We start from the raw sequence: 19,254 nt of genomic DNA, 5'->3' as shown, positions 1-19,254 counted from the left end.
ATGGCTCCCGGCGCCCCGCTCTCTCGGAAGGCAGGAGCCGATGGGCGCTTTCTGCCCGAGTTCCTGATGGGCGCGTTACCCGACGCAGTGGGTCGCCCCGTACCCGATTTGCGCGGCCGCACAGTCAGCGTGTGGGAATTTTGGGCGCTGCTTGCAGGTCAGAGTCTGTTCCGTGCTGAAAGAGTCTCCTGAGAGGGGACGTTTGGTCTGTCTGGCTGCTGCTCTACAGGACCGCTGCAGGCTTGAATTCGGCCTGAGTTCCTGTAGCTTTGTAACTTCCTAGCAATGAGCTCAACTCGTTGAGCGATCGGGGAACTCAAGCGTGTTCTCTGGGGTTTGGCTAAAACCTGCCAAGTACGCTGAAGTTTAAAAAGTGTTGTCAACGTGGCAGTTTTGGTGCAGGAAGAGTTGCGTTTACAGGGAAGGTCAGAGGAACCTCTCGTAAGGTCAAATCAGTTCATCCAGCTCTTCACAAGTCAATTGCGAGAACGGCCATCAGTGCTTTCTCTCTGTTTCAAACAGACACGTCTGCTGGCAGCCGAAAAGCAGCTCGTGCAAGCTGCTGGTTTCTTTGCGATGAACTCTAACAAGTCACCTACCGATTGTCCGGCTTGTAACAGCTGGATGGAGAAGAACTACAAGCGACTCCTTACTCAGCAACCAGTTGTTTCAGTTACAACAACTCAGTAACTGGTTGTATTCCCAGGCTTGATGCTTGCTGTAGCTGGGCTGGAGTAGTGACTTTTCCCAGCTGTAAATGCTAATCCCTTTCCAGCTGCCTACTTGTACTGACTAGAAGCAGCCCTTTCCCATGTTCCTGAGATGGTGGTATCCCAGGTCTGTTTTCTTCTCTGAGCTGTCTGAGTGAGTCGTTAACAGCTTCACTGCTTAATTTGACGTCATGGGTGATCTTAGCTCTTGCATTAGATGAGTTGGCATAATCGAAATAGCTGACGGTGTTAGTGTGCTAGTCATTCTGGAGGAGAAGCTGAGAATTAAAGAACATGCAAGACAATTGTAGATATTCCTGTCTTGCAATTTCAAGCAGAATTGGACTCGATGATCCCTATGGGACCCTTCCAACTTGAGATATTCTGACTGGTGGTCCGTGGGTCTCCTGCTTCTGGATCTTGTCCGCCCTGCTCCCCACCTCAACCCTATCCCCTGCCATCCCCCTCTGGCCAAATACAACCCTCTGATGGAAATATTTATGAAATTGAAGATAATCATGTGAATTTCACCTGATTGTTTTTAAAAGGGTTTATTCCAGCCTCAGAGTATCAACTCCAGAAAAGGGGGAGCAGTCGGATACTAACACAGGCCTCCCCAAAGGCGTGGTTAAGTATGTCCCCGTAACTGAAAACTTGCTGGGAGGAGAGTGCTTTGTAGAATCCGCTGTAATACTTCTTGGAGTGTTTGGGGTTATTTTGGGTTTGGTTTTTATTAGTGTGAGGTTTTTTACCCCTTGGGGTGAACACACAGAAGGTGTTCAGAGATAGGTCAAGGTTTTCCAGTCGGTTTAATTCCCTGCTCTCCTGGAAGTCCCAGAGTTTTGCAAATGGGAGAGCGGCTGCCTTAACTTCATCCTGTCTAAATGCAAGCTCATCCCTGCTCTCAAGAGCTTCCGTTTTACTTGACTACAAGATTAATGGGAGGGGAAGGAATTTGGAGAGTGGGAATGTGGCAGCCTGTGCAATGTCTGCGTGCACTGTGGTAGGGTTCTTTAGCATGTAGAATGTCTTGAGTCTTAAAAGCCTTGCTTTTGCCTCTCGGCTGGAGGGGAGTTAGTCTCCGAGACAATTAAAATCCACCTCCAACCTGCCTTAAACCGGGAAGGTGTAGCTATGCTCAGAACTTCTTTAAAAGTCCAAGTGGGTGTGACAGTGACTATAGGGGGTTACTAAGAGGTCTCAAAGTTTTAGATGATGTTTGTGTAAGGCAGCAGGTTGTGACACGTGTGTGAAATTCTTACCTAGAACATTCCAACCTGAAGAGTTTGGTGGGTGTATCTGGTTCTTTTAGAGAGATTCCAACGTAGAAACGAGAGTTCACATGAAAAACAAAATGTTAACTCTGCTTTATTGTGAAGCCTTGATAAGCAATTCCCAAATGCACCAAAAAATACTTAGGAGTTTTACCAACAACCAAAAGTTACTTTAGGAGAGTTTAACCAAGAAACCACAGTTACTTAGAGTTTTACCAACGAACAGCAGTTATTTAGGAGAGCCTTGCCAACCCAAAGATAGTAGCAGCACCGCCGAGCAGCAGGATGGCGAGGAGCCCCATGGGTATGGTGGGGGGGAGGTAGGCACAGCACCTTCAGGGCGTCCCCTGTAACTTCAAAGTGCGCTCGTGTCTCTCTCTCCCTCCGCCCGAGACAGCCCCCTTATATCCTGCACCGGAGCGAGTGGGAAAGCACCAGCTCGGGTCGCTGCACGCGTGGCCAGTGCATGCAGTGAGCCTCCCAGACTCGTGCTCCGACTGGGCTAACAGCGGCTTTCTGATACGCGACCACATTGTTGCATCTTCTTCTGGTTGTTTTCCTTCTCTGAAGGTCAGGTTCTCATGGGTACGCACATAGTTTGGCAACAACAATACTGAGTTCCCTTGTTTTTCTCGGCGCGTGTACTGGACTTAGTTTGCCTAGTTAGTTTCCATCGTGTCTCACCAGGGCCATCCTCTATTGTCCCTGACACAGTGGACCAGGTGGTTTTGTAACCCCCCAGTGAAAGAAACAAGAGTCTTTCCTGGTTGAATTTCCTGTTGAAGTTTCAAGAACAAGTAGCAGTGGAGTAAAACTCCCAAGATTTCTCAGGCTCTTCATTTGTCCCTTTTGATTTTAGGGTTATCTCCCTTACCAGCAGTAGTCCCTACAGATGAAGAGAGACGTGATCCACCACCAGTTAGAAGCCGGTATGATCTTGGCCGTGGATCAGTACCCCTCGGCTCATCAACACCAGTAAGTGGCTTTGATACTGGCAAAAGTGCCCAGTGAGTCTTCAGCTCATGCTGTTGCTTAGTCTGGTGGCTTGGTGTGCCTGTTCCTGTGTGGCTTGAACGCGAGCTGCAGTTGTGGAGCTGTCATCTCCTGGTTTTGCGTTTCGGTACTGTAGAGAATGACAAATGCAAATCCTGCCTCTGCTGTGCTTTGTCCATGACAAATGCAGACTTGTTGCAGCTTTTCCCCTTCTTGTTAATGTATTGGGCTGCTGATGGACAGAAGGGTCCAAATACGCGTTATCTTTTCTTTTAATGGGCACTAGAGGCGTTTACTGAAGGGATTTTTGGGTTCCTGTTTCCTAAAGCTCACGCTAAGCCTACCTAAGCTTTCTTCTTGTAGAGCTTGTAAGGCTATAGTAGTCAGCTGGAAATGCCGGAATGTGGGAGCTGAGGATCCTGCGTGTCCAGACTCTGCTAGGCTGTGTGCTGGAATGTAAAAACACTGTCAAATAACTTCTCATGAGTACCTTTTAATCATCTTGTACTAAATATACACGGGAATGTCTGTTCTTACTCTGAAAAGTGAGGAGGACCTTAAGGCAACCAGTTAATGTTCTTGCCTGATGCTCAAGTCCTTGGAAATGATCTCAGCTGATCTGAGAAGCGTACCCGTGAGAATGATTTGTCACACTTTCTGTGTCTTCCTGCAGGCCATGAAAAAAACCTCTTCTCTAGGACGGAGCCCGTTGGTTGGAACTATGGCATCAACTCCTGGACGAGGTAGACGTCCTGTCCAAATAGATAATTGACTTTCTTACTGCTTGGCCTAACAGACAAAAATCATGACTGTTGTTGAAGCTGCATCAACTCCTTGCAAATTTACGACGGAGTTGTGTCTTTCTGTACTAACTTTTCAAAAGGGATGTGGATGTGAAATACTTTTCCACTCTGACGGAATTGCAATCAGCTTTACTTAGTCCCTCTTCAAAATGTGTTGCTGAACTGAGCGCAGAGGTGGCTGTAGTTGAGTGAAGGCACTGAGCTGGATGGGTCTCCTTCCATCTTTGTAAGGTTTCCTATCTTCTGTATGAGCCCGTGGCTTCTTGCTTCTTTCTTGTTCCTCTTGGGAGTCTGTGTTCAGCTGCTGGTGTTCAGGGCTGAAGGGGAAAGCGGGGCTGTGAGTCACAAGTCTTCCTAGTGTGCTTGCAGATGAGAAGGTTGGGTTGATGTGCTGTTTGTCTGTGTCTGCAACTAAGTCTCTCCCAGGGTCTTCCATAAGCAAGTGAAATGCTTGAGACTGACTTGATTCTTTCAGTTTAGGCTCCTAAGCAAAATTGATGTCTGTCTGGCAAAAGTGATTTGTTAACGAATGCCGTTTCAATTTAACAGCTCCAAGTATGCTCAGTCCTGCAAGTGCGTGGCAGCGAAGGAGCATGACTCTGTCTCCTGCTCAGCCAGATCGTTTTTATGCTCCAGTTTATTCTCGAAGAGCAGAGGATCAACTTGACGGCAGATGGGTAACTGTATATGGGTAAGTGGATTTCCAAAGTATAGGAAAAATCATGGGTGTAATCTTGGCAACATGTGGGAAGAGGTACTTGGACGTTGCTGTTGTCTGGCATTCCTAGGTTCTGCCGGAAATACAGCTGTGGTTAAAGTCAGTAAATGCACCTCTGTTAGCGAAGCACCTGAACATAAGCTGCCTGTTATTTTTTTCAAGTTAGAAAGAGAGTGTTCTTCAAGTGGCTGCTTCTAAAACGGCATGAATTCCCTGGTCTCTTTTGGATATCTAAAACCCCTTCCTAGGGTTCTCTTGTAGCACCAGCCTTCATAAACTACTCATTGTAACTTTTTGCATATTTTTTTTTTCATCATTCAGGTTTAGTCAAGCATCAGCTTCCTACATTCTTCATCAGTTTGCTCAGTATGGAAACATATTAAAGCACGTGGTATGTCTTAGATTGGGATTCATTTCTGGAAAGGTTCTGGCTCCTTCTTTAAAAGGCTGAATGTCACAGTGGTGCCTTAATCTCCTCTAGATGTCCAACACAGGAAACTGGATGCATATTTGCTATCAGTCTGAGCTTGAAGCCCGCAAAGCCTTGAGCAAAGACGGAAGAATTTTTGGTGACTGCATCAGGATTGGTGTCAAGCCGTGTACAGATAAAGTGAGTTAACAGCTGCTCGTATTTAAGTAGAAGGCGCTCTGTTTTATGACTTTCTCTTTATTTGCCTCAACATCTTTTATTTTTTCCTTTTTGAATTGCAAATTGCCTGGGAAGTTAAGTTCAGTAGGTAGAGTCTCCTGTACCTTACACGAGTTTTTCTGAAGTGTTTGACAGGGCTTCCTGCTGAGAAGGGTCACGCTTGGAAACCTCTGTGCTGCTCGGAAGTTCTAGTGCACAGGATGGTGTTGCTGCACCTGATCTGAAGTGAAACCACACAATAGGAGACGCTTGAGCTCAAAGAGTTTCCTAGGCTGGAACTGGTGGCATCTAAGGCCTGCCGTAGATACGTGGTGGCAGATGGAGACTGTTCTTGCTCCTAATTGTCCCTCGTTCCTCATTTATATGGGACTCTTCATGGGATTTTGGCTCTTGTGTTTATCCTGGTCCATTTGATTGAGAATTTGTGAGCAAGACACCCTGCCTCCACCGAGCCACCTTCCTTTCTTTTCCATAGTGGTTGGGGTAGGGCTGGCTGTATTTCAGGCTAATTGGTTTTTAGGACTGCCTTTTAGTACTTGTTTACATTATATTTATTCCTCTTTTTAAGAGTGTGATGGAAAGCTTTGCAAGAAGCGCTACATCTTCAATGTCTTCAGTTTTTACTCCACATACACAACCAGTCGCCAGCGCACCAGTACAGCCTGCAAACCGTATGACAAGGTTTCCCACGATGAGACCTCTTGCACCAGCACGTAAAGGTTACTCCAGTCACTATCAGGTAATTAAAGGGAAAGGGAAGCGTGTGTTTCTTTGTGCTGCCTCCTCTTAGCTGTATGAGGCTGTACGCGCATTAACCTCAGTGTGAGCTTAGCCCTGATGATCTCCTCCTGTCATTTCCTTAAAGATGTGCTTCAAGTACAAACTCGCTCTGTTCAGTCTAAGAAATAATAGTAAATAACAATAATGGTGATAATGATAATAATAGTAATAAAATAAAGAAATGAATTTTCTTTCACGTTTCCAGAGGTCTTGAAAATCTTTCAAACATACTTTGTCAAAATATAGCAGCACTTGGGAGAAGAAAAAGCCGTGGGGATTTGAAAAAGCATTAAGTGTGATAACGAATGCTCTTTTTTTTCCCTTGTTCCTCTTTCTCCTTTCCTTCTAGGTGTTTTTGAAAAAACAGACTCCTAGGAAAGGTGAGAGCATTGTATCTAAAGCACTGGAATCTGTGTTTGGCTGGTAATATACAGGAGGACTCAACACACTAAGTGGTGGCAATGTAGACATGGTTTTAAAAAATCAGCAAGTTTAAATAAAGAGCTTTTTTTCCCATTTGTGCTCCGATTGCCTGATTCTAGAAAACCTGTCAGCAATTACGTTTTTTCCTCTGTAATTACTTTTTGTAAATTTCTTCCCAGTAAGTTGGAAATGTTTAAAGTGGCAGCTTTATTTACTGATGCCTTTAATCTTATTGTTTGTTTCTTTTTTTTTTTTTTTTTTTATTTCTGGAAAGGTGTTGTGCTCCTTGGAGGAAGAATCCTATGCCCAGCTGGCTCCTCGGGACAGGGACTGTTCCTAGTATTTGCCGTTTTGTTAGCATTCTTTGCTATTTTATAATTATCTCTGGAAGAACCTTCAAAACTCATAGCAACCTTTTAACTCTGTGATTTATGAATAAAGCTAGCTTGTTCTTTAAACAAGTGTGAGGTTTCTTAGGAGTGCAAAACACAGCCCCATACTAGCTACTATGAAGACAATCAACTTCCATCCCAAACCAGTGTTGTCCCCAAACAGGTGGGATTGTTTACCCCGTGTGGAAGGCAATGACACACAGAGTGGTGGAGGTGTTAGCTACTTATTAGCAGAAAAGGGGCAAGGGGGTATTTCCCCAAAGCTGGCCCGCCCAGCATTGACACAATCATTCAGTTGTACATTTTAAGTTACCATAATTAACATATTCCTTGTTCATCAGCTTTTTACTGGTGCTCACAATTCCTGGTCTTGAAGCTGGTTGGTGTCAAATGTGGTCATCTTCAATTAAAGGGGCAGTGTCTCTTAATTGTCCTGTGCTGGCTCAATGGGTGGGGGTCTTCAGGTGGAGGTGGGTATCCTAACTTCTAGAAGAGTGGCTTTCATATTCCAATTAGTTGCTAAGTTCCCCCCCAGGGAGCATTTCATGAGGTATAGCCAAGTTTCTTGGACAATCAGCCCGCTGAGGGTTGGGGTACCTGGTTTTAGGTCCGTTTGTTCCTTCTCTCCCATTGTCTTGTCAAGAACTCTTGACCCAAATGACTGACAGAGTTAGTCATAGAGGTTTGGATGCCACCAGCACAAAGGTATTGGCCGAATGATGATTTTTTTTTTCTCTCCTAAATTGAACTTCCCCCACCGCACCCCCCTTGAAGCTTTCTGTTGGAGGTGAGCGTCTTGGGTAACCGTGTGTGTCATGGAAGCTCCTGGTCTTTGAGATCAAGGTCTCTTTTGTCTGGGAAGAGAGCAGCTTTTTCTCCAGTCCTCTGGAAACTACAGGCAACTGTTACTGCTTTGATTTGTGGCTGTGTTAGTGTGGATCCGCAGTGGCATTTCAGTGTGGGTCAGTCGGGTGTTTGCCAGGTGAAAATCCAGTCGTGCCGATTTCCAGGCTTTGCTTCCCAGTGCAGGGTGCTCTCAAAGGTCTTCAGCTGCACTTCTCTCTGCAAATCTCTTCTGAAACTTCCTCTTTAAAAAAAAAAAAAACAACAAACGTCGTCTTTGCTGCAAAGTAACAAGGTTTTCTTGCAGAAGGTGCTGTCTCGGCTGGCCGGTACTTTGAGTTACTGGGCTTTCCCACCGAGTGCTCTTAGCTCTCCTTTTAAAGTTTGCCAATTTGATGTGTTTGCTGTGTAGGATTGCAGCGGTGGATAAGATCGTGCTGCTGACTTCAGTGAAACTGAGGGAAGGCCTGCAGTATTTTCCAGGCTTGCACTAGGACAGCATGTAGTATCACGTGTCAATCAATGAAATGGAGTTAGAATTGTCCATCCTAACGGGCCATTGATTTTGAGGTGCCACGGTTTCTCTTTCTTTGTAATTGAATTGTGCTTGTGAACATATGAAAATGTTCATTTGCAGACTGAAGGTCCTGAAGTAAAAACTGCAGAGAGGTCACCCTTGTATACAGGCTAGAGGACAGTCTAATATTAACGAGACTACTTTTTCCAGATGACTATGGCATTAACAGCGGAGCTTGCCAATATATGGAATCGTATAGGTTTTGTTCTTGGTAATGGTAAATCGAACACCAGCAAGAAGACATTAATTGTTGTTGCTGTGCGTTTCTTTAGACTTGCCAGCTTTCCGGTTTCTAGCAAAGGTGGTAGCTCTTTAGAATGAGGAGTATCAAACTGCTTTCCCTGCAGGTAAATTCTAGGCGGGGGAGAGGATGAATTTACATCTTGACTTAAAGGCTTAAAGCGTCTTTCTGGAAGTGAATCTACTGTTGTTCCTAGATATTTGCCTCATTCAGAATATAAAATGTGCTTTATGTATTTGGTTACAGAGACAACTAGCCTCATAGATGGATATACAGTGATTAGCTGTGAGATTAGTATTTTAATGGAGGAGGTGGTGGGAGTGACTGTCTTTTTGGGTTTGACCGTTTAGTCCTCAGCGAGCGTCCTACTAGGTGAGTCTTGAAACGTTTTTTGAGCTCTCTATAGAATTGCCACGAGGGAAGGTCCTGAAAGACCTAGACTGATGGAATGGGGTGAGTTGGAAGGGACTCGTAAGGATCGTGGCGTCCACCTCCTGACACTACAGCTGTAGCTCTAGTACAGGTTATATATTATTACTAGTGGCAGCGCAGTGGTGGCAGCTGGCATTCTGGTGCCCCAGGAGAGGAGAACAAGTTGATTTGCAGGAGCTCAGGCTGTCACAGCGTAACAAAACGGGATGCAGGAGCAGCTGCAGAGCTGCTGTATTTCTGGGAGACTTTTGTGGCCCCTGACCCTAGATGGGCATCTAATGGACCTTGAGCAAGGTGATGTGTGTCTACCAGATATTCAGGGTGTTATCGGTGGAATACGTCGTATGAGACAGACCAGGAGAAGTATAGTGATTTATTCAGAAACAACTAAAGCAATTTGCAAGGCGTGAAGGACAGTCTGAACAAGGGATTGGGAAGCGTTTCTGCTGTACAAATATCGATCACCAAAGTCCCCTAAACCACACCGAGTATTGGAAGCTTCTACTGCGGTGTCTGCTGCCGCTGCGGGTGCACTGGGAAAGCGTAAACCTCTGCCTTGAATCCCGCTTTGGGACACGACTATTAGCCAGGGTGCGCTCCGACCCTTAACACCTCGCACCGAAAGCACCGAAAACACCAAACCCCCTCAATTCGCCGCCGCCCCTCCCCGGCCTCGCGCCCTCTGCGCCTCGGCCCCGCGCCGCCGGGCCCCGGCCGTTGGGCCCCGCGCGAGCCGCTGCCGGCGGCCGTTGGGCGGCGCGAGGCGCCTCAGAGGTGGCTGCTGCCCGGCCCAGGCTGCCCGGCTCTGCCCCCCGCCGCGGCCCGGCCGCTTTCGGGAGCTTTTTGGCGGTAGCGCAGGAGCCGAGGCGATGGCTCCCGGCGCCCCGCTCTCTCGGAAGGCAGGAGCCGATGGGCGCTTTCTGCCCGAGTTCCTGATGGGCGCGTTACCCGACGCAGTGGGTCGCCCCGTACCCGATTTGCGCGGCCGCACAGTCAGCGTGTGGGAATTTTGGGCGCTGCTTGCAGGTCAGAGTCTGTTCCGTGCTGAAAGAGTCTCCTGAGAGGGGACGTTTGGTCTGTCTGGCTGCTGCTCTACAGGACCGCTGCAGGCTTGAATTCGGCCTGAGTTCCTGTAGCTTTGTAACTTCCTAGCAATGAGCTCAACTCGTTGAGCGATCGGGGAACTCAAGCGTGTTCTCTGGGGTTTGGCTAAAACCTGCCAAGTACGCTGAAGTTTAAAAAGTGTTGTCAACGTGGCAGTTTTGGTGCAGGAAGAGTTGCGTTTACAGGGAAGGTCAGAGGAACCTCTCGTAAGGTCAAATCAGTTCATCCAGCTCTTCACAAGTCAATTGCGAGAACGGCCATCAGTGCTTTCTCTCTGTTTCAAACAGACACGTCTGCTGGCAGCCGAAAAGCAGCTCGTGCAAGCTGCTGGTTTCTTTGCGATGAACTCTAACAAGTCACCTACCGATTGTCCGGCTTGTAACAGCTGGATGGAGAAGAACTACAAGCGACTCCTTACTCAGCAACCAGTTGTTTCAGTTACAACAACTCAGTAACTGGTTGTATTCCCAGGCTTGATGCTTGCTGTAGCTGGGCTGGAGTAGTGACTTTTCCCAGCTGTAAATGCTAATCCCTTTCCAGCTGCCTACTTGTACTGACTAGAAGCAGCCCTTTCCCATGTTCCTGAGATGGTGGTATCCCAGGTCTGTTTTCTTCTCTGAGCTGTCTGAGTGAGTCGTTAACAGCTTCACTGCTTAATTTGACGTCATGGGTGATCTTAGCTCTTGCATTAGATGAGTTGGCATAATCGAAATAGCTGACGGTGTTAGTGTGCTAGTCATTCTGGAGGAGAAGCTGAGAATTAAAGAACATGCAAGACAATTGTAGATATTCCTGTCTTGCAATTTCAAGCAGAATTGGACTCGATGATCCCTATGGGACCCTTCCAACTTGAGATATTCTGACTGGTGGTCCGTGGGTCTCCTGCTTCTGGATCTTGTCCGCCCTGCTCCCCACCTCAACCCTATCCCCTGCCATCCCCCTCTGGCCAAATACAACCCTCTGATGGAAATATTTATGAAATTGAAGATAATCATGTGAATTTCACCTGATTGTTTTTAAAAGGGTTTATTCCAGCCTCAGAGTATCAACTCCAGAAAAGGGGGAGCAGTCGGATACTAACACAGGCCTCCCCAAAGGCGTGGTTAAGTATGTCCCCGTAACTGAAAACTTGCTGGGAGGAGAGTGCTTTGTAGAATCCGCTGTAATACTTCTTGGAGTGTTTGGGGTTATTTTGGGTTTGGTTTTTATTAGTGTGAGGTTTTTTACCCCTTGGGGTGAACACACAGAAGGTGTTCAGAGATAGGTCAAGGTTTTCCAGTCGGTTTAATTCCCTGCTCTCCTGGAAGTCCCAGAGTTTTGCAAATGGGAGAGCGGCTGCCTTAACTTCATCCTGTCTAAATGCAAGCTCATCCCTGCTCTCAAGAGCTTCCGTTTTACTTGACTACAAGATTAATGGGAGGGGAAGGAATTTGGAGAGTGGGAATGTGGCAGCCTGTGCAATGTCTGCGTGCACTGTGGTAGGGTTCTTTAGCATGTAGAATGTCTTGAGTCTTAAAAGCCTTGCTTTTGCCTCTCGGCTGGAGGGGAGTTAGTCTCCGAGACAATTAAAATCCACCTCCAACCTGCCTTAAACCGGGAAGGTGTAGCTATGCTCAGAACTTCTTTAAAAGTCCAAGTGGGTGTGACAGTGACTATAGGGGGTTACTAAGAGGTCTCAAAGTTTTAGATGATGTTTGTGTAAGGCAGCAGGTTGTGACACGTGTGTGAAATTCTTACCTAGAACATTCCAACCTGAAGAGTTTGGTGGGTGTATCTGGTTCTTTTAGAGAGATTCCAACGTAGAAACGAGAGTTCACATGAAAAACAAAATGTTAACTCTGCTTTATTGTGAAGCCTTGATAAGCAATTCCCAAATGCACCAAAAAATACTTAGGAGTTTTACCAACAACCAAAAGTTACTTTAGGAGAGTTTAACCAAGAAACCACAGTTACTTAGAGTTTTACCAACGAACAGCAGTTATTTAGGAGAGCCTTGCCAACCCAAAGATAGTAGCAGCACCGCCGAGCAGCAGGATGGCGAGGAGCCCCATGGGTATGGTGGGGGGGAGGTAGGCACAGCACCTTCAGGGCGTCCCCTGTAACTTCAAAGTGCGCTCGTGTCTCTCTCTCCCTCCGCCCGAGACAGCCCCCTTATATCCTGCACCGGAGCGAGTGGGAAAGCACCAGCTCGGGTCGCTGCACGCGTGGCCAGTGCATGCAGTGAGCCTCCCAGACTCGTGCTCCGACTGGGCTAACAGCGGCTTTCTGATACGCGACCACATTGTTGCATCTTCTTCTGGTTGTTTTCCTTCTCTGAAGGTCAGGTTCTCATGGGTACGCACATAGTTTGGCAACAACAATACTGAGTTCCCTTGTTTTTCTCGGCGCGTGTACTGGACTTAGTTTGCCTAGTTAGTTTCCATCGTGTCTCACCAGGGCCATCCTCTATTGTCCCTGACACAGTGGACCAGGTGGTTTTGTAACCCCCCAGTGAAAGAAACAAGAGTCTTTCCTGGTTGAATTTCCTGTTGAAGTTTCAAGAACAAGTAGCAGTGGAGTAAAACTCCCAAGATTTCTCAGGCTCTTCATTTGTCCCTTTTGATTTTAGGGTTATCTCCCTTACCAGCAGTAGTCCCTACAGATGAAGAGAGACGTGATCCACCACCAGTTAGAAGCCGGTATGATCTTGGCCGTGGATCAGTACCCCTCGGCTCATCAACACCAGTAAGTGGCTTTGATACTGGCAAAAGTGCCCAGTGAGTCTTCAGCTCATGCTGTTGCTTAGTCTGGTGGCTTGGTGTGCCTGTTCCTGTGTGGCTTGAACGCGAGCTGCAGTTGTGGAGCTGTCATCTCCTGGTTTTGCGTTTCGGTACTGTAGAGAATGACAAATGCAAATCCTGCCTCTGCTGTGCTTTGTCCATGACAAATGCAGACTTGTTGCAGCTTTTCCCCTTCTTGTTAATGTATTGGGCTGCTGATGGACAGAAGGGTCCAAATACGCGTTATCTTTTCTTTTAATGGGCACTAGAGGCGTTTACTGAAGGGATTTTTGGGTTCCTGTTTCCTAAAGCTCACGCTAAGCCTACCTAAGCTTTCTTCTTGTAGAGCTTGTAAGGCTATAGTAGTCAGCTGGAAATGCCGGAATGTGGGAGCTGAGGATCCTGCGTGTCCAGACTCTGCTAGGCTGTGTGCTGGAATGTAAAAACACTGTCAAATAACTTCTCATGAGTACCTTTTAATCATCTTGTACTAAATATACACGGGAATGTCTGTTCTTACTCTGAAAAGTGAGGAGGACCTTAAGGCAACCAGTTAATGTTCTTGCCTGATGCTCAAGTCCTTGGAAATGATCTCAGCTGATCTGAGAAGCGTACCCGTGAGAATGATTTGTCACACTTTCTGTGTCTTCCTGCAGGCCATGAAAAAAACCTCTTCTCTAGGACGGAGCCCGTTGGTTGGAACTATGGCATCAACTCCTGGACGAGGTAGACGTCCTGTCCAAATAGATAATTGACTTTCTTACTGCTTGGCCTAACAGACAAAAATCATGACTGTTGTTGAAGCTGCATCAACTCCTTGCAAATTTACGACGGAGTTGTGTCTTTCTGTACTAACTTTTCAAAAGGGATGTGGATGTGAAATACTTTTCCACTCTGACGGAATTGCAATCAGCTTTACTTAGTCCCTCTTCAAAATGTGTTGCTGAACTGAGCGCAGAGGTGGCTGTAGTTGAGTGAAGGCACTGAGCTGGATGGGTCTCCTTCCATCTTTGTAAGGTTTCCTATCTTCTGTATGAGCCCGTGGCTTCTTGCTTCTTTCTTGTTCCTCTTGGGAGTCTGTGTTCAGCTGCTGGTGTTCAGGGCTGAAGGGGAAAGCGGGGCTGTGAGTCACAAGTCTTCCTAGTGTGCTTGCAGATGAGAAGGTTGGGTTGATGTGCTGTTTGTCTGTGTCTGCAACTAAGTCTCTCCCAGGGTCTTCCATAAGCAAGTGAAATGCTTGAGACTGACTTGATTCTTTCAGTTTAGGCTCCTAAGCAAAATTGATGTCTGTCTGGCAAAAGTGATTTGTTAACGAATGCCGTTTCAATTTAACAGCTCCAAGTATGCTCAGTCCTGCAAGTGCGTGGCAGCGAAGGAGCATGACTCTGTCTCCTGCTCAGCCAGATCGTTTTTATGCTCCAGTTTATTCTCGAAGAGCAGAGGATCAACTTGACGGCAGATGGGTAACTGTATATGGGTAAGTGGATTTCCAAAGTATAGGAAAAATCATGGGTGTAATCTTGGCAACATGTGGGAAGAGGTACTTGGGCGTTGCTGTTGTCTGGCATTCCTAGGTTCTGCCGGAAATACAGCTGTGGTTAAAGTCAGTAAATGCACCTCTGTTAGCGAAGCACCTGAACATAAGCTGCCTGTTATTTTTTTCAAGTTAGAAAGAGAGTGTTCTTCAAGTGGCTGCTTCTAAAACGGCATGAATTCCCTGGTCTCTTTTGGATATCTAAAACCCCTTCCTAGGGTTCTCTTGTAGCACCAGCCTTCATAAACTACTCATTGTAACTTTTTGCATATTTTTTTTTTCATCATTCAGGTTTAGTCAAGCATCAGCTTCCTACATTCTTCATCAGTTTGCTCAGTATGGAAACATATTAAAGCACGTGGTATGTCTTAGATTGGGATTCATTTCTGGAAAGGTTCTGGCTCCTTCTTTAAAAGGCTGAATGTCACAGTGGTGCCTTAATCTCCTCTAGATGTCCAACACAGGAAACTGGATGCATATTTGCTATCAGTCTGAGCTTGAAGCCCGCAAAGCCTTGAGCAAAGACGGAAGAATTTTTGGTGACTGCATCAGGATTGGTGTCAAGCCGTGTACAGATAAAGTGAGTTAACAGCTGCTCGTATTTAAGTAGAAGGCGCTCTGTTTTATGACTTTCTCTTTATTTGCCTCAACATCTTTTATTTTTTCCTTTTTGAATTGCAAATTGCCTGGGAAGTTAAGTTCAGTAGGTAGAGTCTCCTGTACCTTACACGAGTTTTTCTGAAGTGTTTGACAGGGCTTCCTGCTGAGAAGGGTCACGCTTGGAAACCTCTGTGCTGCTCGGAAGTTCTAGTGCACAGGATGGTGTTGCTGCACCAGATCTGCAGTGAAACCGCGAGATAGGAGACGCTTGAGCTCAAAGAGTTTCCTAGGCTGGAACTGGTGGCATCTAGGGGCTGCCGTAGATACGTGGTGGCAGATGGAGACTGTTCTTGCTCCTAATTGTCCCTCGTTCCTCATTTTTATGGGACTCTTCATGGGATTCTGGCTCTTGTGTTTATCCTGGTCCGTTTGACTGAGAATTTGTGAGCAAGACACCCTGCCTCCACCGAGCCACCTTCCTTTCTTTTCCATAGTGGTTGGGGTAGGGCAGGCTGTTTTTTGGGCTAATTGGATCCTGAGCTAGATCGTTCAAATAATAATGCTAAATAATAAAGGTTGAAATCCTGCTATTTAGTACTTGTTGACATTATATTATCCCTCTTTTTAAGAGTGTGATGGCAAGAAGCTCTACATCTACATCCGTTGATGGCACAGCAGTACAGCACATAAATCATACGACAAGGTTTCCCACAATGAGACCTCTTGCGTGTAAAGCTTGCGCCAGTCACTATCAGGTAATTAAAGGGAAAGGGAAGCGTGTGTTTCTTTGTGCTGCCTCCTCTTAGCTGTATGAGCCTGTACGCACATTAACCTCAGTGTGAGCTTAGCCCTGATCTTCTCCTCCTGTCATTTCCTTAAAGGTGTGCTTCAAGTACAAACTCACTCTGTTCAGTCGGAACAACAACAATAATAATAATGGTGATAATAATAGTAAAAAAATGAAGAAATTAAGTTCATTTCATGTTTCCAGAGGTTTTGAAAATCTTTCAAACGTCTTTTGTCAAAATATAGCAGCACTTGGGAGAAGAAAAAACCCTGGGTATTTAAAAAAGCGCTAACCGATGATCTTTATTTTCTCTCTTCCTCTTTCTCCCTTCCTTCTAGGTGTTTTTGGAAAGACAGACTCCTAGGAAAGGTGAGAGCATTGTATCTAAAGCACTGGGATATGTGTTTGGCTGGTAATACACAGGAGGACGTAACACACTAAGTGGGTCAGGGTTGGAAATACGCCACTGGCATCCGTGGTTAGTTGTATGACTACCAGTGGCAGTGTTTTAACTTACATCCCACCTGTTGTGCCTTCAGTTAATTCAGCAGAGATGTAGCTTGCACTTTAAATGATGGCAACGTAGGCATGGTTTTGAAAACGGAGTAACTGTAAATAGAAGAGCTTTTTTCCCATTTGTGCTCCGATTGCCTGATTGTAGAAAACCTGTCAGCATTGACATTTTTCCTCTGTCCTTAATTTCTGTAAATTTCTTCCCAGTAAACTGGAAATGTTTAAAATGGCAGCTTTATGTACTGATGCTTTGAAACTTATTGTTTGTTTGTTTCTTTCTTTCTTTTTTTTTTTTTTTTTTCCTACTGGAAAGGTCTTGGGCTCCTTGGAGGAAGAACACTATGCCCAGCTGGCTCCCGGGGAAAGGGACTGTTCTTAGCATTTGTGATGTCAATGTTTTTGCTAGCATTTGTTGCTGTTTTATAATTATCTGCTGTTGTAAATGCATCATGTTCTAAATGTCATAGCAACCTTCTAACTCTTTGTTTTATAGATAATGCTAAATAAAGTTTTTCTTAGGTTGTTTTTTCAACAGGTGTGAGTTCTGTTAAGAGCACTGCAAATGGTCTTTCCTAACTCTTTAGTATGATGCCGCCAAATGTTTGCTGAAGTGTGATCAGCAGAGCAGATGCTGCTGATTTTTACTGAAGTAGTACCAATGGGAAGGGGAAGAGCAAAAGTGAGGAAGAACTCGTGGGTTGAGATAAAGACAGTTTAACAGGTAAAGCAAAAGCCACGCACAAAAGCACAGCAAAACAAGGGATTCATTCACCGCTTCCCAACGGCAGGCAGGTGTTCAGCCGTCTCCAGTAAAGCAGGGCTCCATCACGCGTAGCGGTGACTCGGGAAGACAGACATCCTCACTCTGTACACCTCCCCCTCCCTCCTCCTTCCCCCAGCTTTATACGCTGAGCCTGACATCCTATGGTATGGCTTATCCCTAAATGCATACGGAAGGAGTTGGAGCCCAAGCCGGTAGTTTGGCTGACGTATTTTACCCCAAAGTACCAGATTTTGAAGTGTGCTAAGTTGGTGCTTTTTCCCCCCGGTTGTTTGCCTCAGTCTCTTGCTTCTCATAGCTTGAGGAATGCTTTTACTGATAGGTCATTGCAGCTTCCTGTAGAGGAAAAGCACTTGGGAGCAGCGGATGTTGTTTACTTGGTTCTGGAAGTAGTAAGTAGGAGGAGAAGAGAGTTCAGAACAGGTAAGTGTGCGCACTTCCGGACAGTATCATGAAGAAATTTTTCTGAGGTGGCTTCTGCTGGTAAAGACTGCTGGTTAAGACTTCACACGTTGCCTTAGTGTTGAGCACTAGTTAAACCCCGGCATCGATGGTTTGGGTTTTCTACGTATGAGAATGTTCCGGTCCCACGCGGCACAAACCACCACACAGCTTTGTTGCAAAGTGTGCCTGATAATATCGTTATTAATTGTATGAGTGTACAGGGGCCGTGTGTGAAAGGGCGGAGGATGTGGAGAATGACATGTCTGAAGGGTCTCTGAAATGCGTGGAAGGTCTTCAAGTAAACCTTTTCAGGGCTAGCTCCTGTTGTTAGTATCAAAGCGTAACCAGTCCTGTCAACTTTCTGTTAGTGTTTATAAATGAGAGTTCAGTTGGTGAAGTTACCTTTAGAAATGAATACGTAATTAAAAGCCCTGTGAATGACTTTTGGTCTTCTTTTATGGATTTCTTTGACTCAAGTAGGTTGATAGTTCTGTAGTGTGGATTACCCAGTTATTATTAAGAGACTCTTTGTTTTGAACCCTGAAGATGGTCCAAAATTGTTTATGGGGTACAGGGCTGTAGCTTAATTGTGCTGTCTTGTTCCTGTTTGGATTCTGTGTCCCGCTGCTGGTGTTCTAGGGTTGAAGGGGAAAGTAGGGTTGCGAGTCCTAAAACTCCCTGGCATGCTTGTTTGTCTGTGCCTGCAAATAAATCTCCACTAAGCTGTACGAGGAGAGGTTCCTATAACCATCTCCTGAAAAGAAGTGCTGCTGAATTCCGGCTGTCTGGAGGCTTAGTAACTGAGCAAACTGGTCGTCGCGTCCAGGCAGGTCACGCATCGAACACGCTGAACATTGTCTGATTTGCCTCCTCGTATGGCTCCAATCAGTCCACTTCTCAGCTGCTTCACGTAATTTCTCAGAAAGCGCCGACGGACTTTCTTCCTATAGTTTAGAGGGATTCTTTGGGTTTGGGACCCCACACTGTATTCCAGATAGTATTAGCTCCTGAGACTGCTCCAGTTCAGCCTCTCCCAGCCCAGCATTCGCATCCCAGTCTGGATCCTCCCCCAAAGGCAGGCACTGACGAGGATTCTCCTGCTGCTCCTTTTTCCTCCCTCTTCTTTCTAATCTAACGCCGTTCTCCTTTCCTCTGCAGGCAGAAAGGCATTTGAGAAAGCCTGCGTATCTCCCCAGTTAGGGTTGTGAGTTAATGGAATAGTTTCTGAGAGCTGATGCCTTCCTTCGGGGCCTAAAGTTCCTGATGGGCTCTTTACCCGATGCGGTTGTGGGAGATGAACTCGGGTTTTGCTTCAGCCACGTTGTGGGTTTTGGCCGTTTGGCACGGAGAGGGATGATGTATGGAGGAGGTTGGTTGCTGGGGGCGTGGGTAGGATCGGGTAACTTAGGAGAACAACTCCTCAAAAGGAAAGAGAGTGGATGGAGCCTGTGACAGGCTCACCGATGGCGAAAGAAAGTGAGCCCTGAAGTACCGAAGCAATGGGAGAAGGGACAGGAAGGTATAAATACCTGAACTTCTGTAACTGGGTGTGCCTCTTTTGGGGAGCGGGGGGGGATCCCGACTCAGCTGACTCATTCATTTTGTTTTAATAAATTTTTATCTTTGCTCCGAAGCCTTTGTCCTCTTTGCGTTTTATTCGTGAGCGAGCGTTTCTCACAATGTGGGGGCTCGTCGGGGATCAGCACCCCTGTTTCTGCAGGACGGGGCAGCGAGAGCGGAGAGGCGCGCCCGGCTGATTTCAGCGGTCTCCAACCTACTGTCTCGTTCCGTGAAGGGCAGCGGGTCCTGTCCGGAGGGAGGACTCTCGAAGCAAAGAAGAAGGGGGAAGGAAGAGCTGATGAATTGACGGAACCGAGTTACGCGCGGCAGCTGGTAA

At 46.3% G+C, this 19,254-nt stretch overlaps 1 protein-coding gene across 1 annotated transcript; it reads left to right on the top strand.

Annotated features, from left to right (window-relative positions):
• LOC141463449 (nucleoporin NUP35-like) lies at positions 1-6,354 on the top strand. The gene is made up of 8 exons (XM_074145833.1): positions 1-157; positions 2,844-2,959; positions 3,651-3,720; positions 4,330-4,471; positions 4,820-4,889; positions 4,980-5,108; positions 5,716-5,886; positions 6,277-6,354. Exons 1-8 carry the CDS (start codon positions 1-3, stop codon positions 6,352-6,354), a joined length of 933 nt encoding a protein of 310 aa, XP_074001934.1.
• Positions 6,355-19,254: the final 12,900 nt, after the last annotated feature.

This window comes from Numenius arquata, chromosome 3 (genome assembly GCF_964106895.1).
Source record: "Numenius arquata chromosome 3, bNumArq3.hap1.1, whole genome shotgun sequence".
NCBI classification, from domain to species: Eukaryota; Metazoa; Chordata; class Aves; order Charadriiformes; family Scolopacidae; genus Numenius; species Numenius arquata.
The sequence above is the reverse complement of the archived record's forward strand: the minus strand, read 5'-3'. Positions and strand labels throughout refer to the sequence as shown.